This window comes from Dryas octopetala, chromosome 2, assembly GCF_963921425.1.
Source record: "Dryas octopetala chromosome 2, drDryOcto1.1, whole genome shotgun sequence".
NCBI classification, from domain to species: Eukaryota; Viridiplantae; Streptophyta; class Magnoliopsida; order Rosales; family Rosaceae; genus Dryas; species Dryas octopetala.
Window position 1 is genome coordinate 11,444,352 of NC_141367.1, and position 24,647 is coordinate 11,468,998.

The window sequence follows — 24,647 nt, forward strand, 5'->3', positions numbered from 1 at the left end:
GAAACTATTCTGTATAATCGTTACATTGTCACGTAGTATAACTAATTTATGTCTTTTTTTTTTTTTAACTTACGGAGAGGGGGAATCGAACTTGGGTACAGAGAGGCAAACTCTATGGCCCTTCCAATTGGGCTGCCCACCAACTATATATTCAATCTATGTGTCGTTATAATATAATTGAATGTTATTAATACGGGGGCGGCTATTCCGACCACCCTCTTCTACTTAGTTGACCACCCTAAATTGTATTTAGTAAAAGACATATATACCCTATAGCAAAATGACCATAAAGGACATCTAATATTTGGTTTTCTCCCAACACCCCCTACCATCTTCACCCACCAGCTGAGAGGAGCACCATCATCTTCACCACCATCTTCAACCTTCCACCACCACCATCTTCAACCTTCATCTTCCACCTTCCACCACCACCATCATCAACCTTCCACCCTAGATATAGATTGTTGTTTTAAACAATCCCACCCACGTGCTCCACCCACAATCCCACCCGCTGGCTCCACCCACTCCACTCTCTTCTACCACCACCACCATCTTCAACCAACCCTAGACATAGATTGTTTTTGTAAACAAATGCATTGTATCCAAATCACCTACTTTTGACAAATGGACAATCAGAACGACAACTTGGAGTCATCAAATGAAGTAAGTTTGAGTTTTTTTTGAGTTTTTTTGAATTTTTTCGCGGCTGAAAAACTGTGAGTTCGTGTTTTTATTCGGTAAACCAGTACCGAAATATACATTATATTTCGGTGGATGGTCACCGAATAAATGTATATATTTCGGTAGGTATCCACCGTTTATAAATGTAATGTCAAATTTTTACACATTTGTTCAGTCGATGCCCGTCGAAAAATGGCAATACATTCGGTGGTTTTTCACCGAATGTATTGCCACTGTTCGGCAGATATCCACCGAATGAATAACGTATAGTTTTTAAAATAGTTTTATTCGGTAGGTAGTTGTCGAATTATATTGGTATATTCGGTACTTAGCCACCGAATATACATGGTTTATTCGGTGGATTCCCGTCGAATACTGGGACAGAACTACTTTTTTTCCCGAATGACCAACGTATAATTGTTTCATTCGGTAGTCAATTGTCGAACTATGTTTGAATATTCGGTACTTAGCCACCGAATATATGTGATATTTTCGGTGGCTTCCCGTCGAATACTGGGACAAAAATTAATTTTTTTTTTTTTTTGCTGAATAGGAGCAGCAAGTGGATGCTTCCACCGAACTCAGTATAGTTGAAGGAAGGTGCAATTTTGACTACACCAATGAATTCACAACAGCGGAGGTAAACATTGTTTGTATGGCCGGGAATTATGATTTATGCATACTTAAATATGAATTGTAAATAATATATATAATTATTATGTGTAGGTGTTTCAAAGTAAGGATTCAATGGTTAGTTGGATTCGTGCACAAGGAAAAAGGAACAACATGGTAATTGTCATTAGAAGGTCTGATGCAGGCGGGGTTCGTGGTAAGAGAGCTTGGATCAAATTTGCTTGTGAGAGAAATGGTCAATATGAGCCAAATAGATCAAGGAAGTCATCAAAGTCAGATTCAGGCGACCAAACATCCGATGCTGCTAGCCGTAAGCAACCGGTTTCTGATGACTCTAAGGACACCCGTTCGAAGAAATGTGGATGTCCATTCTCGTTGAAGGCGGTGAACACTGGATGTGGTGATCAATGGGAGTTGGAGGTTGCATGTGGAGTGCATAACCATGTAGTTTCAGAGTATATTGAAGGGCATTCATTCGCAGGCAGATTAACTGAAGAAGAGAATTCATTGTTAGTGGCTTTGTCCAAGACTTTGGTGAAACCGAAAGATATATTGAAGACCATAAAAAGTCAGAATCCACAGAATACATCAATCATCAAGACAGTATACAATGCCAGGCAAAAACATAGGGTCATCGAGAGGGCCGGTAGATCAGAGATGCAAGTATTGCTAACTAAGCTGAGAGAACATAATTATGTTGAGTGGCATAGAAGTGCTGGTGATGTTGTGACTGACCTGTTTTGGACTCATCCTGAGAGTGTTGATATATTACGTGCATTTCCGCATGTACTGATAATGGATTGCACTTATAAGACTATTAGGTACCGTTGGCCACTTTTTGAGATTGTGGGTGTGACTTCCACTAGCATGACATTCTCTGTTGCATTCGCTTATATATGTTCTGAGAAGGAGGATAATTATACATGGGCTTTGGGTAGAGTACGGTCTTTATTGAATGATGACTGTCTTCCTAACGTGATTGTCACGGATCGAGAACTAGCACTCATGTCTGCAATCCCTAAAGTGTTTCCTAGTGCAAGACATTTATTGTGTAGATGGCACATTAGCAAAAATGTGTTGAAAAATTGCAGGAAGTTGTTTGGTACGGTTGACCATTGGGAGAAGTTTAATGCTGCCTGGAATTGTTTGGTTGGATCGGAGAGTGAGGATGAGTATGTGAGTCGTTTGCGTGACATGGAAACCAACTTTTGTTCATACGCCGGAGCTATTGAGTACATTAAGGATAGTTGGTTGATACCTTATAAGGAGAGGTTTGTGGCTGCATGGACAGATGCTTGTATGCACCTTGGTAACACCACTTCGAACAGGTAGTCTATTTTTGTTATCATTGACTTGTTATATGCTTAGACACACATACTAACTTCTTGTTACGAACAGGGCTGAAAGTGCACATTCAAGGTTAAAGAAGGAACTTGGCACTAGTCAGCTTAGTTTTGAGTTATCATGGCAGCATATTCATACATTGCTAGAGTTGCAGCATACACACATTAAGGCATCATTTGAGAAAAGCCGTTGTTTTATCCAGCATAGTGTCAGGAAACATGAGGAGATGAAGGAATTGTTAGGCTATGTATCAGATACAGCATTGAATATAATTGGTTGTGAGATAAGGAGGTACCTTCACTAACTAACCTTCATTCTACGCATTAAACACTTATTTAGTTTGTACCAATAATTTATTCACTTCTTTTATATTGTACAGGGCTGAATGGATTGGAGGTGCCTTACCATGTGATTGCACCATTCGTCGGACACACGAGTTGCCATGTGCACATGAGATTTTGTCGTATAGACGACGTAACCGGCCTATTCCACTTGACTCCCTTCATCCTTATTGGAGAAAGTTGGATTACAATAGGGAACCGGAGGTCACAAAACTCTCAGATCCTCCAGTTAATGCCACAGTGGATAGACTAATAAAATGGATGGAAGAGCAAGATGCAGACACCCAGAAGCACATAAGTTTGAAGTTAGAAGAGCTTATGAATCCAAGTTCCACTACTCTGAGGGAACCACAAGTGAAGACCAAGACTAGGGGCCGCCCAAGTAAAGCTGAAACCTCTACTAGGCGTTTGCCATCCGCATTTGAGTACGTACTTTCCGGTTGTGACAGTCATTCACCCTCACCGTCCATTGGCAATGTTGGCTGTACCTCGCCAAAAAAGAAACTAAAAAAACGGGCCAACAAAGTGAAGACGAGTTCGCCCATTCCATTTGCTCAGCCACATCGGTATATAGACCAGTTTCAACCCATCATGAGACCGTACATTTCTGGTGTAACCGACGTCTTACCAGATGGTAATTGTGGATATAGAGTTGTAGCTGCAGCTATGGGATTTGGAGTGGATGCTTGGCGGAAGGTACGCACAGACTTATCTAGGACACTGCTACATACACCGGCTTTGTTTGAGTCAGTTTTCCATGTGCGCGAGCGAGTTATGGAGTTTCAGAGGGTACTTGACTATTTTGATGACACCCCTGCACCCAGAGATCATTGGATGACTATGCCCGAGATGGGATATATTATCGCCACATGTTATGGTGTAACCGTGATCCATTTATGTAGATCGTTATGCCTTACGTGTCTCCCACTATATGCACACTCAGAAGCACATCAGGACGTTGAGCTCCGTGAGATTTGCATTGGTTTTGTCAACGGTGATCATTTTGTACAGGTACGGCTATAAATTGTGTAATTGTAAATTTATAGTAGAAAAATTGTCATTGCTAAGTTATTCACTTAATTAATATGTGTAGGTACACTTGTCCCCGGGCCATCCTATGCCACCTATTTCAGATGATTGGCATAAACATGCCGACGCGTATGCCGCACGTGGTTGGTACATTGGATATCAAAATCGCCTTGAGGAGTTCAAGCGAATTAATGGTGACGTGCCTACGCCGGAAATTGTGTCTCTTGATAATGATTGAATTTTAACTTAATTAAATCTAGTGAATTTTTTTTAACCTTTATGGCGTACGTACCATGTATGTGGGATGATATTAACCTTTATTAGATCTTGACTCATGCATAATATTATCATAATATGTGGTGCTCCAATATTTGTTCGGATTGTTTTTATGCAATTTCAAAGTCACTAAATTAAGATGCTCCAATTTTAGCCAAAATAAAAAACAGAAGGTCCTAATTACAAATAACCCGAGTGCGGCGCCAAATTGCCTTAAGAACATGAAATTTAATCAAAAAAAGCGGGTGATCACTGCCGAGTGCGGCGCTGGTAGGTCATGGTGCTGCTCAAGTGTGTGCCCTCCAAGATATGTTGTAGACTGTCAATCGCCCTGTAAAGGTGAGAGGGACGCCTTGTGGCCTCATCCTCGCCCAATGCCACAATAGGGCGAGTGATATGCAACATACGGTCAACACAGTCCTGTAAGTAACAAAATCATATATAAGCAACAATTTATATACCATGTCAAAATATAAGCCAATTTGAGCCTAAATAAACAATTTTCACCACCAATTTCAAAATTTAAGCCTTTGGATCCATACCCTGCCAAATCCTGGTGCCACGGTCCTGTGGGGGTCAAATGCAGTCCTCAGTGCTGGATTTTGGATGTACGGATGAGATACATAATGGAACCACTGGAGGTAGCCGTCAACGGTGTCAGATGGAGCCTTCACTGGTACACTGCGACTATCTTCAGACAATAAGTGGTCCGGCCACCTCTCCCACGTACTATCAAAGTACTCGTAAAAGGGATTGTACGATTGTGCATAAGCACCTCGTCCACCACGCTGAGGAGCACGTGGTGCAGGGGGGATAGTTTGTACCCGTCCAAATTGCCTTAAGACTCTCTCCGGATAATATGGCTCCACAATGTCGAAACACTTGATCAATCCTGTGTAAAATGCAACATCTAGTAATGGATGTTGTTGTCTACTGGATTTGTAGGGTTCCCATATAACCTGAAGAAAGAAAAAAAACCAAAATAAGTTACTATCAAATAATTCATCCAAGAGCAACAAATGCAAAATTAAGTCTAATTTTTCATTATCACTATAAATATATACCTCATCCGCCTTCAAATCGTCAAGTCGTTGTCTCAGTTTCTGCACATCTTCACAAGTTGTCCCGGTATCCCTCCTCGGAGTCCATCGGAGCGCACGGGGGCTACTCTCTAAGTAGTTAATGTCATAGCCCGGACTAACAATATGGTGCATATGCTCATACACCCATGCCTCCAACAAGGTCATATATCCACACATTTGCTTAACCTTAGACCTAGAAGCAACACCTAACTGCCGATATAGGAAAGATAAGGCCCCTGCACCCCATGCATAATGGCTAGTGGTGTCGAGATTAGTAAGTAATCGTAGATACTGGACTTGTACCCTTGTGCCAGTCTTATCGGCAAAAAGGGTACATCCCAATAAGAACAATAAATAGGCTCTAGCAGCACACCTCACTAGCTCATCATCATCTGTATCACACACATGGCCAAACCTCGACCGTAACCACTCGAGACGCACATACCCACCAGAATAGTCATCCAACTCCGATGTGGCATCTGCCTCACTCACCCCTAAGTATGTTCTCAATAACAAATTTGATGCAATATGATCATGAGGGGGTGTAGAAAGTGATAAACCCACAACCGGAATTCCCAAAATGTTTGACACATCATCTAGTGTGATGGTCATCTCACCGAATGGCATATGGAAAGTATTAGTCTCAGGCTGCCACCTCTCAACAAAGGCTGAGACCACTACCTTATCAACAGTACGGTACGAGCATGACACCAGTGGTCCGAGCCCGGATCTCATCACATACCCCTTCACATTGTTATTATCATTTCTACTCCACAAGTCTCATGTGCGCAGCTTTGTTGTTTTGGATATGCATCTTAGGGGCTTACGTTCCTATTTTCAAAAACAAGCCACAAGTCAATTACAATATTGCAAACTATATAGTTATAAAATTTTAAATTATATAAGTCATTATGTATAATCTCTAATACCTCATTTTTCCAAATGGAGGCAGCAATGTGACTGTTGAAGCTCCTAAGCAATGACATATCAGTGGGACCTCCAGGGAAAGGCCCATCTGAATCATTGTTGTCATCTTCCATTACATTCTCTTCCGGCTGGACATCATCCCCCCTCTCTTCGTAAATAGTGTTGCCCGTCCTCCTACGCCTCTCTGAAGCTGTAGGACGTGTTCGATCTTCATTTGCATCACCGCCTCTAGAAGATCTACCTCTAGAAGTTTCGCCTCGAGCATATTTACCTCTAGATGCTCCTCTCCTATCCATACCTATATTCAAAAATTGAAATCATGTTTAGAATACAGAGAATATAAGTTATCATGAAATATAGAATAAGAGAAAAGTGTATGTAAAAATATTTTATATTCATGTCATTCGGCAGATGTCTACCGAAAATTTCAGATCTATTCGGTAAATGTCCACCGAAATATTAAGATCCATTCGGCAGACACCCACCGAACATATATCAATGTTTCGACAGATGCCCGTCGAATGGAACCAGCACAGTTAAATCAATATATTCATTCGACAGAGACCCACCGAATGACATTTGATATTTCGGAGGATATCTACCGAATAAATATAAATCATTCGGAACTGAACTACCGAATGAATTTGTAACACATTTCCAGCAAATTCTGTTCGGAAGTATACTGTCGAGTATTTTGAAATAATTCGACAGTATACTGCCGAACAAGTGAAGAAATTTCGGTACACCAGTACCGAATGAAATTCGAAATCAGACTGAATTTTGCAGACACCCACTTTCAAAATCTCATTCTAATTTCTCTAAAATATCACATATCTGTGTAATTGGAAGGTCAAATATATATATCAATGCATTATACAACCCTAATGTAGGAATGTAGGAGGGAGAGAGTGACAGAGAGTGAGTAAGGGAGAGATAGCAACACCTGAAATTGCAGAGGAGGCCTCGGCGGTGGAGGGGAGGACCGGCGACGGCGGGGAGGAACGGCGACGGCGGGGAGGACCGGCGACAGTGGGGAGGACCGGCGACAGCGGGGAGGACCGGCGACTGGTGGCGTGTAGGCGGGGGTGGGGTCTGCGGGTAGGCCAGGGGGTGGGGTCTGCGGGTGGTTAACTGGTGGGGTGTTTGGCATGGGTGGGGTAGGTGGGTTTAGATAGTAAAAAGGGGTATTTTGTGTCATTTTGTGAAATAAGGGGTATTTCTGTCATTTTAGGGTGGTTAACTCAGTAGAAATTAAAAAAATTATACAAGGGGGTGGTGAACTCAGCAAGGGTGGTCAACTCAGCACAAAATGGTGGTGTGCATAGCCCCCCCTATTAATACTATACCCTACAAATATAAACATGTCATCCAACAATACTTTTACATGTTACATTAGTTACACCCACCACATGACGGTATATATATCGGTTATATCCAATAATTTTTTCGTCTCCCATGCACAAGTAGGGGATAAGCCGACCCACTTTTTAATGAGTTGAGCGATTGGGAAGGGGGCCAAGCCCTCGATTTTTTTTTTCTTTTGGAAAAACATGATTGAAACTATTGAATTAGCCCTAGAAACTATTTGACAGTTTTATATTTCAATCCTAAAATCACACGAAAATGATATTCCTATATATATATGTGTGTGTGTGTGTGTGTGTGTGAAAATGAATATAAACCAACACAAAACACAAAAAACAAAAATACAGTAATTTGGAGCACATTAACTCTAGTTTTCTTAGTTACTGTTTGACTATTATAAGCATTGAAACTATTCAATAGGACATCTAAATAATAATAATAATAAGACACGCCAAGCGCTCGCTCCTTGTAAAACAGGGTTACTAATTTTACCAAACACATTTTAAATAAATTAATAGACATCTAAAACACTAATGACATGTTTACTAATCCGTAATCAGGTTAGGAGGAATTGAATTGATGATGAATTGGATTGAGGAGGAATTGGATTCCCATTGAAGTTGTTTACTAAACTATATAGAATCAGAATATGAATGATATAATATGGGCATTTGATTACTAAAATGCCCTTGTTTAAAAGAGAGCTGCTATTTGCACACTCTTTTTTTTCTTTTTGCACTTACTTTTCTCCTACATACCTCCTATCATTTTTTAAAATGTAAAATTTATCTTTAACACACCCCTCTCATTATCAAAATACCTTCAATCTCATTAATCTTACCAAATTTCTCTTACACACCCCCACCCAATCTATTCAAACAATACACACCCACTCAACCCTTTCAGACAATACACACCCCCACCCCCAACCTCACGCCTACTCAATCCTAGCCAAGAACACACCCATGCATACCAACATCATCATCGGAGCCGTCACCATCGCCGTCAACTCACTACTGTCAATCCGCCATTGGTGGTCTCACCACCTTACTACAACACCATAGCCATTGTTGTCAACTCATAGTTATGCCTTAAGCTAAATTATTTTAATTCATATGCAAATCTAGATTTTTTTTATCAAATTTAAATTGGTTAATCTATCTGAAAACCTATTTTTTTCTGTTTGAGATAATTTGGAGTGCGGGTTTTCTGGGTTTCAAGATTGAAATTTCGAGTTTGAGTTATAGGGTTTCGCAGGTCGTTCGGCACTGGTCTACCGAATATTTCGGTTTCGTTCGGTAGTAAACTACCGAACATTTCGATTTCGTTCGGTACTAAGCTGTCGAACTTTTCAGTTTCATTCGGCAGCTTACTACCGAACAAAACTGAAAGGTTCAGCAGCTTACTACCGAATGAAACCGAAATGTTCAGCAAACCAGTGCCGAACGATCTGCGAATCCGAAAATGAATAACTAGAAAATTCACTCTTGCACTCTAAAAAACCTCACTCCAAATCATCGCAAACAGACGAAAAAGGTATTATGATTGATTAACCAATTGAAATTTGATAAGAAAGCATTAGATTTACATTCAAATCCAAAAATTTTAGGTTAAGGCATGCCTCCAACTTCCAATGACTATGGTGGAGAGCGGATGCATGGGCGACGATGAAGGCGGGAGGTGGGTGTCAACAATTTTGGGATGGAGGTGGGGTCACAGGTGGGGTGTGTTTTGGTTGTGGTTGGAGGTAAAGGTTGAGGGTGGGGTGTGTAGTTGTGGTTTAGGAGTGTTGGGTTTGGAGTATGTGAGGAGAGTTTTTTTTTTTTTTTTTCAAATGATGTGGGTTGTCCTTTAATGTAATTTCTCATTGTGTCAATTAAGTAATTTCACAAAATAAGTTGGTGCGGGTGTGCAAAAAGAAAAAAAAAAAAGTGCAAATAGCAGCACTCGTTTAAAATAAATTATTTTATATGCTAGTTAATAATGTGAGAGTATAATGGAAAAATAAATAAGGAATTGAACTCCTCCAAAATAAGAAATCAGATACCACCCTCCACCCGATAATCCAATTCCTCCAAAATAAGGAATTGAATTCCTGATATCATGTGATCCCCACTTGTGTTTTTATCCCATATGGTTAGTAACACATGAGTAGTCCATAATCAGAATCCAACTCCTTATTTTAGAGGAATTGGATTTCAATTAAGAATTAGTAAACATGTCATAAACACATTGACCCTGCCAACCAAGTAAAAATAAAAAAGAGAGAAGAGAACGAAAGGAGATGAGAACTTCATATTTTGGTAATTCTCTAGGAGTCATGTTTAAAAAGTGGATTATTTTATCAAGACAAACTTCAAAGTGGATATTTTCATCATTTAATGTATGAAATGCATATTTTAAAACGTGCTGACAAATGTGCTATTCGTTGCTGTTGTTTTCCCCGGTATTCTTTGAGTAGAAAGTTTTCATCTACATTTTCGTAAATACAAATCAATTGCATTTTCATTGATATCAACATTTTCAACCTTGAGGTGACTTAACACGGTTGGTTGTCTTAAATTTCATTTGTAGTGCTGAAGAGTTGGAACCGTTGTTAAGGTGGTATTATCTTAGTCTATCGAGGCTAACAATTGAGCTTTCGGTGTGGAAGAGAATGGGAACACATCCTTGAGTACATTTAGCAGTGATGCATATTAAAATTAAATTAAGGAAGATGATCATATTATCAAGATTATCGAATTTGGAATACACCATTTTAGAATGTACAATTCGCCATGGAAGGCAAAATCAAATAATGAGACACAAGGCTGCCTGCGTTGGAAATCAAGAGTTGCACTTGGATACTATTCTCCCTTATAATTGAGAGAAGACTTTAACTTTTGAAGAGGAAGAGAATGAAATGAGATGTTATCACTTATAAACAGCAAGAATAATTATTCTATCCAAATCAAAGAAGAATGAAAGATTAAAATATAAAATTATACTGGGGTAATTTTTATTCGATTTTTGGCTAAATAACATACTTATGCTATTACATTCTTCACCTTAAATCCGGATATATGTTGAAGAGGAAGAACACAATACAAGAATAGACCTTTAAAGGATGGCAATGAAAATAAGATTTTTAGCCCCATTAAAGCCACATGCCTGGATCTTAAATACCAGCTTTGGCAGAAAGAAAAAGAAAATGCTCCAAAAAAAACAAACCTATTTCTAAACCAATTTCGAGAAGCAATGGTCCTCTCCGTCTCAGACAAGTATAACAAAGAAAATTCACCATGAACTCCATCAAAGGCTTACTGTATATTTCAAGAAATTACTAAAAATGATACTACAGTAAGAGAAACGACCACATTTGCATTCACAAAAGACAACTGTAATATATATATATATATATATATTATATAACCAACAATCAGTAACAAAAGCAGGTCGCAGAGCCCCCAATTTGTAAACAAGTCGATATGTAATTATATACAGTGAATAATAGCCCAATGTTTCTACCAGCACATAAGAATACACAACAGGCTAACTTTTTTTTCTTTTCTCCCCAAAAGGTTCCTGTATGCTCCCCCCCCCCCGTTAACACCTTATCATTCACCTTATCGTGTTCACACCAAGAATCCCCCTTCATTGTACTCTTTTGTTCTCACAACTTGCCTGGAGAGGGTTTGTTTTGTCCAACATGGTCCAAGCAGCGTAGGAAGCTAGAATATTCACCGACGCTGGTGGCACATCTGGCATGTGGTGGCAGTCTTGGCGTTGGCATACGTACAGTGATCACAGGACCAATAACCCGCGCTATCTACATTTCTGCTGGACCCACCAGCTCGACTAGTTCCCTTTCCCTTTCCACCTTTTGCTTTGCTGCTTCCTCCATTTTTTGAGCTTGTTGTCCCACTAGAAGCTGCTTGAGAGTCCACATCTGATAGGCCATTCTCTAATGCCCTTACCAGGTTCTCGAAGTAATTTTTAGTCACCCTACCACAGTTGGGTAAATAGATGAGAAGATTGAATCAGGCAAGGCATTAAAATCACTAGTATTGCATATCCTTAAGAAAAGGCCAGATGAAGGTGTGCCTGATAAAATTTCTAATTATAACTTGATCACCCATTGCTAGAATGCCAACCATGTAACTCAATTACAGACTCGTTCTAATTAGAAAAGATCCAACCAAAATTTCACATATAAATTACTTGGTAAAAAATTTCATTAATGAAGAGAAAAAAGAGGTTTGACTGTTTGTGCTTCCAGGCTTACAGCCAAAAAGAATGTGCATACTTATTTAGACTTTAAGGGCAAATTAGTAAAATTACTTCTTGCGCACATTCTTCCTTCATCTTCTTATCTTCTCATCCAAAAAATTTGCCCACTAGTTTATATCATTAAAACCCACTGATCTATTTTATTTCCCTAATCATTTGCATCCAAACATAGCCTAACTGGAAAAGTTCAAAGGACAAGTATACACAATAAGAATGCAATGGCAAAACCTAACTTGGAAGGGATCAAGGAAACTTCAAATATATTATATATAAATACACTCCATTTGATTTGACAAGAAAACTTCCATAGGAAACATCCCTCCTTAAAAATTAAATTTCAATTGTTATGTGCTTCTATCTCAGCACAGCATTTACCTGGTTAGTCCAGCTAGCTTTGTATGGAAGTCATTGAATTCTTTTGATGGACCATCAGCACTGAGGAACTGCAGTAGCTCCTTCTCTGCACATTGATGAAGCCTTTCCAAACCAGACTCTGCCTCACCTGAAGAGAAAGTAGGAATCATATATTCCAGGAGACAAAAAAGGCAATTCTTAACTAATTCCTGCTAACATATACAAAAATGTTATACCTTGCAAGTACTCAAAAAACTGCCTCTTAGCATGCTCATGCTCAGGTAGGTAGTACCCATAAGCATAAGTCCATTTCAGCACTCTCCTACATTCAACAATCTGCAAACATGGACGAGGCAGCATAAAATTTATGTCAGCATTTCATGCCAAAACAAATTTAATTTTATGCTATAACTACACTGTAGACTAATATAATTCCCACTGATATCTTTCAAAAAATTCCTTCCATACAAAAAAAAGAAGAAGAAGAAGAAGAAGAAGAAGAAAGTATTATTCTTGATATGTCTAACAAAAATTAAAGGAAATCACCTGCTGCCAGGCCTCGGTTATGAACTTGAGCTGAGACTCAGGTCTGGACTGTATGTCACTAAGCTTTTCCATCTGGCAAAAACCAAGAAATCTATCAAGTAAATATAGAACCCAGAGTCATCTTATAGAATGCCAAGACAGCTAGGGAAAAATAATCACATGTTTAATGAAAACAGACAATCCTGCCCAACACATTCTTCAACCACTCATAAATTATATGAACAAAGTAGATCCATTTCCTTAGCCTAATTGTCAAACAACCTATCATTTCTTTCCAAATTAACAATCCACATTGGAGCCAATACCGCTCACCGGGAAAGAATAATCTTTTTTTATTGGCTCCAAAATCCAAGTAATTTTCCACCAACAGAAAATAGCAATTCTGCAGACAAAGACCCACAACCCAAAACCCATACCCACGTTATGAAATGGCAATACAATAGAAAAATATGATGAGATGCAAGGAAACAGTTATAAGAGCTCTCTGTCATTCAGGTTCCTTCAAAAAATATAAATCCCATGAAGTGACTCAAGAGGGTGAAAAAGAAACTATTTTACGGTTCACACAATTCAATCTGGGCAGAAACAAAAATTGAAAAAACAACTCACCATGCCATTTTTTTCTTTTTAAAAGAAACTTACCAAGACAAATCTTTTCCCAAATTCTAACTTTATTCCCATTTCTAACAACAAATTTCAATGACAGAAGGATGACCTTGAACTATGTATTTCCAAGGACATCAAAGGAATGTCTCTCTATGATCTGATAATTCAACCTATTAGATCAGACTCCGTAGTTGCTCCTAATGGTTGAATATCACAAAGAGTCTTACTCCAGTGACACTAATTTTCCAAGAAATGTCTTTCTTTTTAATCGTTAAACCCTCATTTCTCTTTTATTTTCTGCACTAATCCTCCTTTGTTTTCTGAGATCTTACCTACTCTCTCCCTCTCCCTCTCCCTTCCTCTCTCTCTATCAGAACAAGGATTGAAGGAAGAACATAAGCAAAAGACACCAGAAAGAGTAAAGAAAAAGGCAGCATGAAGATCAAAAGCAAACATCCATCAACCAATGTAAGAGATCCAAGATCTATTACCACAAAACATAATCAAGAAGAATCAGATTGGTGAACTGGATCTGACTAATCATAGTAACCAAGGTTTTAGAGGAAAAAAAAAAAAAAAAAAGAAGATAAGTTTAAGTGTGTTGAGAAGAATCAGACGGGTAGTGCTACCTTTGGAACCCATTCGAAGAGAAATAGCTAAAGAGAGAAAGGAAGAGGAGGGAGAGAGAGAAAGTTGGATGGTAGGAATGGGAAGAAAAAAAATGGATTTAGGAGATGGGTCTGATGGGCTTTTAAGTTAATAAGAATACATGCCATTGGATTAGTCCAATGGATAGGTACTGGGACGCCTATAGTTCCTCATTTTCGGTCCCTCAGGTGAGCTGGAGTGCTTCATTAAGATTAATCATAATATTTCAAATGTGCAAAAATTTTAAGTATAACTATACTTCTACAATACGATAGAAAGATGAGTACTAGGATCATATTGTTGCACACATTTGTTAGCAGCTACCCGTGAAGATTGCAAAAAGTAACAATCAAGCACATGTATGAACCCATGTATCTGTGTATGTAATAATACGTACGAGTGCACGTATGATTGTAAGGACATATACATACGTTCACAGTTCGCATTTGATGTAAATCTGCAAGAGCTTTCTGCCTTGACTGCAAAATAAGAAAAAAAATATTTCAGAGAACATTCAAATGAGAAAGGCACTTATAAAGCTCCATCAAAAGTGGCATTATACACGTGTTCATATCATGGCTTAGACAACATAATCCATTAAAAAAGTCAAAAAAAAAAAAAAATGCACAGGCAAATCTTGATCATAATTCAGGAAGCTTCCAGCCTTTCTACCTATGCAAACTGAAGTCATGAGGAGTTTACCTACCTAGCAGCACCAGTTGCCACAACATATTCTGTGAAAATTGTAATCCTACAAGGACTCAGGACTCACATAAAACTCCACAGTCGACAAAAATGTCAAGAACTAAGCTTTCGGAAAAGTAGGATCTTTGTGAACATACCCAAATATAACGACATGAGAAAAAGGGTGCACTGAAAAATTATTTAGCTGGGGGTACTAACATCATGGAATTGATTAAAAAGGCGACATGAAGATGAAAAGAACTATATGGATTCATGGCATAACAGAACAAGCAGCAAGGAAAATCTTAAAAAAGAAAATATTGCATACCAACTGATTGCTTGCCCAACGTTCATAATAATGAGTGTATCTCTCCAAAGAATTCTTTGCCATTTCTCTCCTTCTCTCAGCCTCATCATACTAAGTTTAAAAAAACATAAGAAAAAACTCTTAAATTCCAAAAGTAAGAAAATAAATTCCTGAAGGACCAAAAAGAAACTATAAGATCCTTACAATTCCTTCTTGCTTAGCTGCCTCATAGCGGTTACAAGCATAAAAACCACCTGTTCTCTCCCCATGATCTGACCATGCACCAAGGCATAGCCTGGATTTACATAAAATTCATTTAGCAACAGATACATGAAACTTACATTACAAAAACAGAAGTGGCTGAACAATCCCCTCAAGAATATATTAAACAATATTGCTATCCTATATTTCGATGATATTTTCTATTCTTCATTAAAACGATATATTTTCTAACAACCACAAATTTCCATAATAGAAAAATAATATGGGAGAGGCAAAAGCAGAAAAAGCATACCAGCAAAATTCAAATTTACAAGGGGGTGTGCATGTCATGTGCATACACCCTTGGTTTTTTTCAATTGGTCGCTTGCACTTTGGACATGGCTTGGAGTTGGCTAGTATCCTGAGTGTCATCATGGAAGTTAGGACAAAACAACAGAAGGTGATATATTAGATACCAAGAATTCCACTCAATTGTCATCAATCTATTAAGAGAAGGTTATGTCCAAAAGTATATCAGAAATTAATGATCACTGAACATGTTTGCACCACTCAATTCCACATCATTAATGAGCATATTTGTGTTCCTTTGTATATATCCGCATGTAACTCAAAAATAAAATCCAAGAAGATAATAATACTAATACTACTACTATTAATTTTTTTTATAAAAAAAAAAAAATTTATTAGAAAAAGAAGGAACTACAAACAACACGGATGAGACGTTCGTCAAACAATTCAAACAGCATCAAGAAAAAAAAAAAAATCAAAGCCCACTATGCAGTCAGAACAAAACTCCACCCAAGCAATCTAATCCTATCCCAAATTAGTTCCACTCCCTTTTATGTCTTCAAAGATCCTCTTGTTCCATTCCAGCCACACAAACCACAAAAGGGCTAAAACAACACACCTCTAACTGCTCCCTCTCAATGGAGGACACATTGTGGGTATCAGTTATGGGAACCAACCTTGGAATCATCCGTCATGGGTGAGAATCCTAGATTACTAGAGCCAGACATTCCTTAGTTATATTCACTACAGAGTCAAGGTTATCCGAATTTCCATGAGTAGACAACGGAACTTTCCCTACCCACCCCTCACTTAAATTTTCAGAATACTCACCCCTGGACCTGCCTTAATTGAACCACTTTCAGCTGAAACTTCAGGTCAAGACCCATGGGGAACAAGCATCGGAGAGTGGGTAGAAGGAAGATCTACTTGTTTCATGCCCAAAACAGAAGAACCTTTCTGCTCAGAAAAGAGCTCATCCATATTCATGACTGATTATGCTGCCGTTGAACCATTAGTAACGGACTCCAATGAATCACACTCAATTTTGGTCCCTGAATTTACTTTGAATTCTACCCATTCACCTTCTTTTAAAATTGCATCAGACAACTCATCCTCCATCACCCAATCTACTCAACCCAATGGAGACATCAACTTCTTACCTCTTTTTTTGTGTCGATACACCCAACCAGAGTATATGTTGCCTAAAGGCTTTGAAATTTGTTGATGCCTGCAATAATGAAGACCCATGTGGCCAAAGAACACAGACCAGGTCTCTTTTCATAAATGTCAGCACCTCTGTCTTTAAGAAATACCAATGCATCTGATTTATTCCTAAGGGTATGCCAAATTTGAACCAGGCCCACTGTTTAGGTTTAAACAGCCCAATTCTTGAATCAGAACAGGCCTTATGTACTGACGGGTTAGGCTTGGAGCTGTAAGTTATTTCTAAGTCACTTAATGCTCCCAAGTGACAGTCAGCCCAAATTCGCTTTGAAACAGCCCCTCCCACTAAGTTGGGTTTATTACTAAAAACCCCATTAACTCCTTTAGCCCAAAGACTCTCCCTGCTATTATTATCCTTTATAACCTTGTTGGGCCTTAGATTTTTACCCACTAAAAAATATGAGGGTCATCCACAATTACATTTTTATCGCATTCCCAAAAGTTAGTGAGGGCATGGTAACATCCTTAAATTTACCCCATGAATAATGAAAGAGTTCACTTAAGATATATAGACTATTCACATCTAATTCGACCGCAGACCAAAAGCAGTGGCAGTGATCAACAAAGCATACCAAAATGAGAGAAAAAAAAAAAAGGCAGTCAATGGAATTGAAGGTTAGAGAGACTTCATGGAGAAATAGAACAATATACTTAATTAAAACATGCACACAATGAAGCAGTGAACATTTAGAGCTCAGTGTATACAAGTCAATGGCCAACTAAAATTTGCTTAATATAATACAGCACAAAGCCTCCATGAATCATGAAAAGAATCAGAAAGGCAATAGATAATACATATATCAAAAGAATCCAATCAAGTATAACCACAAGATACAATTGCGGATGATAAAAGAAACATACATACCAATTCATGTTTTCAGACTCAGCACTGTTCTTCAAAATCCATTTTTCCACAGTGCCACAGTCCACAGGACGATGAGCTTCCTCTGTACACTGCACAACCCAAAATAAAAGGTGATTCATCTGATTTACAGATTTTTTGCTAAGGTATCAAATACTAAATTTATAGAAAGAAACTTACATTCCAACAAAAGCCATATGAGCAGAGGCAAGAAACATCATAATTTTCTTTATCACCAACAAAATTAACAGCATATTCACAACCCGGAGCAGGACACCACTTGGTCTAGCAGTAAGGAAGCAGAATTAATGAGAAGGTGAGAATAATGGTAAACACAAAGCAAAACAAAAAATGATATTCGTAGTCTTTCAGCCTACCACAAAAGAGTAATAGACTGAACATATCATCATACCATCAAAGTGAGAAAAAAAAATTAAAAAAAAAAACACAAACCAAATCATTATTTAAGTATGCTTCAATTTGGAGAAACAAGAAATGAATGACAGCGTGTGTGAGCACATGCACACGCATACATGCATGCACGTAGAGTAATTCAAAGGAACAAAAAGCATTGATTTCTTTTTTCAATTTAGTAGAGTAACTGAAAACATCAACCTTGATACACATTGAGGACTCCACACATATACAGTTCATTTTTTAACACAACTTCTTTATCATAATAACAAAGTTTTTGCAAGCCAAAATAAATGACATAAAAATCCAAGTAATGAATAAAGTGACTCTGGACAATTGGGAAGGTTAGTCTCTTAAGATGTTTTCTTTGATATTATTATTACAAAGCTAAACTTGCAAGGGTGTTCATAAATGTTTTATGAATATTGTTAATCATCAAAATTATTTCTCAAAACTATTGCAAAGCAATAAAAGTTTCAACTTTATTATACAAATTTTGGTTTTCCTTTATGTTCTCCATATTTACTAAACAAAATCACTTTACAACCATTAATTAACCTGGAACTTTCATCAACAGAACAAAAGTGAAACAACACAGGCAAGATAAACAGCAAGTCATACCAGCTCGGCAGCTCCACAGCATACATCATATTTCAAAAGTAAATTAATATCAAAGGCACTAAGGTGTAGGCATCAAAATTAAACTGCATCGTCGCATTGGCTTAAAATCTTTTGTGTTGATAACAGCTCAGATTCTCAAAATAATTGCACCAATGAAAAAGAAATATCTCAGAATAGATAATGAGCACACTTAACTGGAGAAACACAAAAGTAAAACAATCATGACCTAAGGTATGATGTTTAGTATGTAAACAAGTTACCATCCAAAAATCAGAAATGCTAGGCTTATGGAATTTCAAAGAAAATAAAAATGTACTCCAACGTTTGATCTTCCATTATAGTAATGTGAAGCTCAAAAATAATTAATTAATGTTCCATATGTATATAATCAAATTCCACATATACCTTCTTGTTGTCTTCTATATAAGACCTAAGAAGGTACCGAGAGTACTTCCGTTTATCTTCATCAGAAGCCAACATATTGATCATGTCTTGACCAACAACAGCACCACAAGATGGATCAGGACATCTCAGTGTCAAACATCCAGGACCATCATTAATGGATGTTCTAATGTAGCCTACAACAATATATAGTATATGGCAGAACAACATAAGCATATTCCTAAGATAAAAAATCATTGCAATGGAGAGAGAGAGAGAGAGAGTAAGAAAGTCGAGCAACTGACCATAGCAAGACATACGCAATTGTACAAAAAGCACAGATTTGCACTGATTAAAACACTATGCATGGGAAGAAACCAACACTGGAAAGAATGACGAAAAGCTAATCGTAAAAATAGTTATAGAGCTTAAAAGGTTAGTGGAAAGAGCAAAGAAAGCGCAATTGCTGGATGGCTTAGTTGTTGGTAGAAAAGAGGTGGAGATCTCACACTTACAGTTTGCAGATGACAATTTTCTTCTTGTCAGGCAACGATAATAATTTGAGAAATTTGTTAATGTTACTGGATATTTTTGGGGCTGCTTTGGGTTTGAAGATTAATAGATCCAAGTGTTCGATTGCTGGAATAAACACATGTAAAGGTAGGGTGGAGAAATTGCCCTTGATCTTGGGATGCTCAGTTGGCCTCTGAAGTATTTACATCTACCTCTAGGGGGTTAACCGAGAGCAGCTAGCTTTTGGGATCCAGTGGTGGAAAGGGTGGAATAGAGGCTAGATGGGTGGAAGAAAGCTAATTTGTCAAGAGGGGGCCGATTGACTCTAATTCCATCAGTTTTGTGCAGTTTACCAATATATTATTTTGCGCTCTTCAAAATTCCCATCAAGGTGGCCACCAAGTTATAGAGATTGATGAGGAATTTTCTTTGGGAAGGGGTGGCAGAGGGAAGGCAAAATCATTTGGTTAAATGGGACCTAGTGGCCCAGGCAAAGGAAAAAGGAGGTTTCCGAATGGCTAATGGTAAGGAAAAAGGTGGCTTTACTTGGAAAATGGTTGTGTAGGTTTCCATTAAAGAGGAAATCCCTTTGCATACAAATGGGATACTCCAACTTGGTAACTAGAGGCTCAAGTCGCTATCCGTGGAAAGATATTTCACAAGGTATCACTTATTTCTCTTTTTTTGTCAGTGGGCAACGGGGGGGAAAAAGGTGAGGTTTTCAGAAGAGTTTCAGGTTGGGGAATTAGCTTTTTGCTCTCTTTTAGGCTGTCTCAATTCCACAATTTTTCAATTGCTAAGTCTTCTATCCTTATGGTGGAATTTTGGGTTTTGAAGAAATTTGAATGATCAGGAGTTGGGGGAGTTAGTTCAGTTTTTGTCTTGCCTTGAGAAAGTCCTGTTGGTCAATGCTAGGGGGGATAATTTGGAGATTGGAGGCTTCGGGGGCTTTTTCTTGCAAATCTTTCTTAAGGCAACTAGCAGAAAATCCTGCTCTTTCTCCCTTTAGTCCCCCTCTTGTAATCTGGAACGCCAAAGAGCCGCCTAAGGTAGGGTGTTAGCCAGGTTAGTTGCTCATGGGAGACAATATTGGTGTTTTATGTGCAGAAGTGAGGCTGAAAGTGTTGACCACTTGTTTTGTCATTGTCCAGTTGCATCATTCTTGTGGTGACAATTGTTAAGGAGGCCAATCTAAATTTAGAAATTCCAATCTCTTGGGCAGCTTTGTTGTCTGAAAGGTATAATTTTTTTGTAGGGAAAAAGAGGTGTGCTGTGATGGCTATACTTTGGGTAGTTTGGTTGGAGATAAACAGAAGGATTCTTGAGGATGCTAAGGGGGCAGAGATGGAATTTTTATGGGAGAGTCTGATTCTGGGCTCCTGTTTCATCAGAGTTTAAAAACTATTCCTTAGCGGTCATTATGATGGATTGGAAGGTTGTAGTGTTTTAGTTTGTTCATGGTTTTTGTTCTGTTATTGATCTGTTTAGTTGTCTTTTCTGTAGGTTTTTTTGTTTAAAGATTAGTGGATATCTTATCCACTATGTTGTACTCTCTATTTTTATTAATAAAAGATACTTAATTTATACAAAATAATTAATGTTACTTTTAGACAGGGAAAAGCTAAAGCGAAATATATAGAACGAAAATTCTACAACTGAACAACTAAAGACAGCTGTAAATATTCAAAAGCCTAGCAATTCCTAGGTTACATTCTTCATATTCATTGCAAGAGCAGAAGATGCAAGTTTATAGTATCTCAATCAGAAACTAGACCCAAAAAAAAAAAAAAAATAGCATATGAAACATACCTTCCCAGCATGTACAACAAAAGGGATGACCACAAGCAGCTGATTTGATCCTACCATGGGGAAAGGCTTCAAAACAGACCCCACAGGTAAGCTGCCCAACAGAATCAGTTATTATTATAATGTACCACACATGAACAGCAAGAAGAAACCTCTTACTACCCAAACATTAGATTTTCTAATGACTATATAGCTTACTTCTCTGAAAGCAGGAAACTGAACAGCTGGCTCCTGTAACAAGCCAACAGTTTTTCGGACTTTATCTTCATCAGCAAACCATGCCTCATGCACTTGACCGACACTCCTGTGATACCAACCTTTTTATAATCACTAACTTAGAAAAGAAAAGAAAAGAAAGGAAAAACAACTGAAATCAATAGCCCTTTAATATTCAAAACTTTCTTTTTTCTTTTAAACCAAAGAGCACTGAAGCGCTACCGAATGGGAGGTAGCTTTACCTCCCAAATTCTACCCCTCCCCCTTTAAAGAGAAGGTACCAATTGGCAGCAAGGGCTAGTGGTAATAGTTCACATGTTACCGTATTCACTCAGATTTCCCAGAACATAAAGCTAGTACACCACAGTTCCACATATCATGAGAAACTGGACAAACTATAAAAATATATGGATATGAAAAGAGATAATGTAATCAATCCAACTATAGAAAAACTCAAAAATAAATTAATACCAATTATAGCAACGAAGTAAAATGCTTGAAGCAACTCTTGATATGGAAAGCACAGTAGACACACTTGTAATATCATCTTCCTGACGTTGCTTTATATCTGACTCCTTCAAGATGATATAATTATTCTGGAGAAAAAACAAAATGGACAATTTTTTCTTTAGATGGAATCAATAAGAGCACTATAACCAAGAAACAGAACACAAAGCTACACATCTTGATTTCAAGTTTACATGGCATTATATGCAGATCAAAGCTCCTCAAATTGAATAGAAAAATATATTCCCACTACAATACTTGTCTGAAAAGCATAGCTCCTCAGAGACAATAAAGTAACTAATTATTTTACATCAAGGATGCTTTTGGGGTAGAGGCAATTAGGCAAAAGGCTTCAGTATGAGGTGTGGATTCAAGAATGCTTCAAATATGTATATTTCTCAGTAATGAGAGGTCTCAGGGGAAATTTGGTGTACCAGAGCTCTTATACAAGGAAAACAACCTTTATCACCCTTTTTATTCACTTTAGTGGTGTTTAAGTAACCAGGTTGGTACGGAAGGCTAAAGCGTATCAATTGGTGGAAGGTCTGTTGGTGGGCAGAGAAGGAAGGTTTCTCACTGGCAGTTAACGTATGTTACAATATTTTTTCTTGCTCGGAATGATAAGATGCTTAATTTACTATAAGTGGTGGAAATGTTATGTATTTTGTCAGCGTTGAAGGTTTATTGGCTAAGAGTTCAATTGTGGGAATTTGTCCTCAAGAGAGTAAATTGGAATGGCTGGAAATAAAATTGGGTGTGGACTTTGGCCTTTATTATTTGGGCCTACCTTTGGGTGGAATCACTGAGCAGTGTATTTCTGGGACCTTGAAATCCAAAAAGTGGAGAAGAGATTGAACGGGTAGAAGAGGGATTTTTTATCAAGAGGTGGCAAGTTTACATTAGTGCAGTCAATTTTGGAAGGTTTACAAATTATTATTTGTCTCTTGTTAAAATTCCATGTTAAGGTCAAGCTGGCTAAAACAATTGAGAAGCTAATTAGGGAGTTTTTCGTGAGAAGGTCAAGGAAAAGGGAAAAAGGAGCATTTTGTGAAGTGGGAATCAGTTTGAAGACCTACAGTGCGATTGGATGAAGAAGTTTAGAAGTACCAAGGAATTTTAAAATGACAGATTTTAAAAAGGTGGGGTTCAAAGTCTTGGAAGCAGTGATGATGGTGGTGGTGGTGGTGGTGGGGTAGTGGTGGTGGTGGTGGTTGAGCATTGGCGACAGTGCTGATGGCAGCGAGATGGTGGTGTTGGCAGTGAAGGTGGGGTGGGGTGGCAGTGACAGCAGTGCCAGATAGATACCAGACATATTTCAACACTAAAATCATGTGCAGTCTCTCAAGCTACAGTACACAAATCAGTAAAAGTGACAGAACATCCATATGCAATCCTGGATTTTTTATTTTTTTTTTCACCTTTATACGACAAGCAGAAGTTATCAAATATTAAGTCCAAAAGTTACAAACACAAAGTCAGGGCTGGGACATGAGGTCCACCAACTAGACAAAACTACAACAATTTCATCTCTAATACAAGCAATGGAGGACCACACCGCCAACTCTACAAAAAGAAAGACTCAAAATTCATCTAACTGCAGCTCCCCAATCAGAATGAAAGACCAGAAATGTTTCTGAATTCATCAGCTACTAAAGACCAAACAATGAAAATAAACATTCAGAGGAATACTATCCTAAATCCACAAAAAGCAATTGGAACCTCACTAAATTTCAATAAATTCACAAACTTTGCAAAACAGAAAGACAGAAACTGAGAGTCGGACATCACCTCAGGCCGACAAGCCTTGATCCTCTCGATTTCGACATCGTCATCGATGACGTAATCGGCATCGGCATCGGCATCGTCGTCGCTGCCGTAGTAGTCCATGCCCATCTCGTCGCTGTAGAAGCCCTCGTCGTCGTCGACGGACTCGATGTCGTTCGCGTCGTGCATATCGTCCTCGGAATCCATGGTCCAACCACACCACACCAAACCAAACCAAACCCTAGGGGGGGCCAAAGGGGGTGTTTGGACGGTGAGAAAATGAAGAAGGTTAATGCACAACCGAGAAAGAAAATGGAGAATCGCAGAGAAAGTTGTCGGGTTTTAGGTGTAAATTAAATAATTATATAAATAAATAAGATATTATCTCTCTCCTCTCTCTCTCTCTCTCTCTCTCTCTCTCTCTCTCTCTATCTCTATCTGGTGTTGAGGACTTTATATAAGAAAGTAGATATTGGCAGTGCAGCAGGGAGAGGGTTGAGTGCGTGACGTGATAGAATAGAGTTTTTGAGAAAGAAGCAAATTGCAAAAGGGAAACAGAGAAAGATCAAAGGAAAGCGAGTTTTTTTTTTGGTAAATAGAGCGAGTTCTTTTCGTTACCAGGTAAGACCGTAAAAATGGGTCGGCATTAATTTTTAGGGTTATTGGCCGGCCCAGCCTCATGTATGGGGGCTAGTCCAGGCCTAGCACTTTTTCGGCTTTATGCCAACAGGTAGAGA

At 38.4% G+C, this 24,647-nt stretch overlaps 2 protein-coding genes across 2 annotated transcripts; one reads left to right on the plus strand and one right to left on the minus strand.

Annotated features, from left to right (window-relative positions):
- The first annotated feature begins 309 nt into the window (after positions 1-309).
- On the plus strand, positions 310-4,266 carry LOC147293091 (uncharacterized). Its single transcript, XM_086231001.1, has 6 exons — positions 310-663; positions 1,235-1,321; positions 1,408-2,642; positions 2,713-2,949; positions 3,038-4,010; positions 4,093-4,266. The coding sequence occupies exons 1-6, from the start codon at positions 625-627 to the stop codon at positions 4,264-4,266; spliced, it is 2,745 nt and encodes a 914-aa protein (XP_086087127.1). The 5' UTR covers positions 310-624.
- A 6,797-nt stretch (positions 4,267-11,063) lies between these two features.
- LOC147293092 (putative E3 ubiquitin-protein ligase ARI7) lies at positions 11,064-24,348 on the minus strand. The gene is made up of 15 exons (XM_086230845.1): positions 23,935-24,348; positions 22,111-22,235; positions 21,622-21,727; positions 21,427-21,517; positions 19,129-19,301; positions 17,869-17,973; positions 17,692-17,780; positions 15,607-15,714; positions 15,297-15,387; positions 15,114-15,203; positions 14,533-14,580; positions 12,848-12,919; positions 12,538-12,637; positions 12,323-12,449; positions 11,064-11,662 (listed from the first exon to the last, which is right to left on the minus strand). The coding sequence occupies exons 1-15, from the start codon at positions 24,115-24,117 to the stop codon at positions 11,398-11,400; spliced, it is 1,773 nt and encodes a 590-aa protein (XP_086086971.1). The 5' UTR covers positions 24,118-24,348; the 3' UTR covers positions 11,064-11,397.
- Between the last annotated feature and the right edge of the window lie 299 nt (positions 24,349-24,647).

Bases quoted from the DNA above. Each gene is read 5' to 3' on its own strand.
- LOC147293091 (XM_086231001.1), top strand. From the start codon at position 625: ATGGACAATCAGAACGACAACTTGGAGTCATCAAATGAA. The intron at 1,322-1,407 runs GTAAACATTGTT...TATTATGTGTAG, and splicing joins ATGAATTCACAACAGCGGAG to GTGTTTCAAAGTAAGGATTC. The intron at 4,011-4,092 runs GTACGGCTATAA...TAATATGTGTAG, and splicing joins ACGGTGATCATTTTGTACAG to GTACACTTGTCCCCGGGCCA.
- LOC147293092 (XM_086230845.1), bottom strand. From the start codon at position 24,117: ATGGATTCCGAGGACGATATGCACGACGCGAACGACATCGAGTCCGTC. The intron at 15,715-17,691 runs GTATGTATGTTT...GATGACACTCAG, and splicing joins GAGTCTGAAAACATGAATTG to GATACTAGCCAACTCCAAGC. The intron at 11,663-12,322 runs GTAAATGCTGTG...CAACTGTGGTAG, and splicing joins AAGCTAGCTGGACTAACCAG to GGTGACTAAAAATTACTTCG.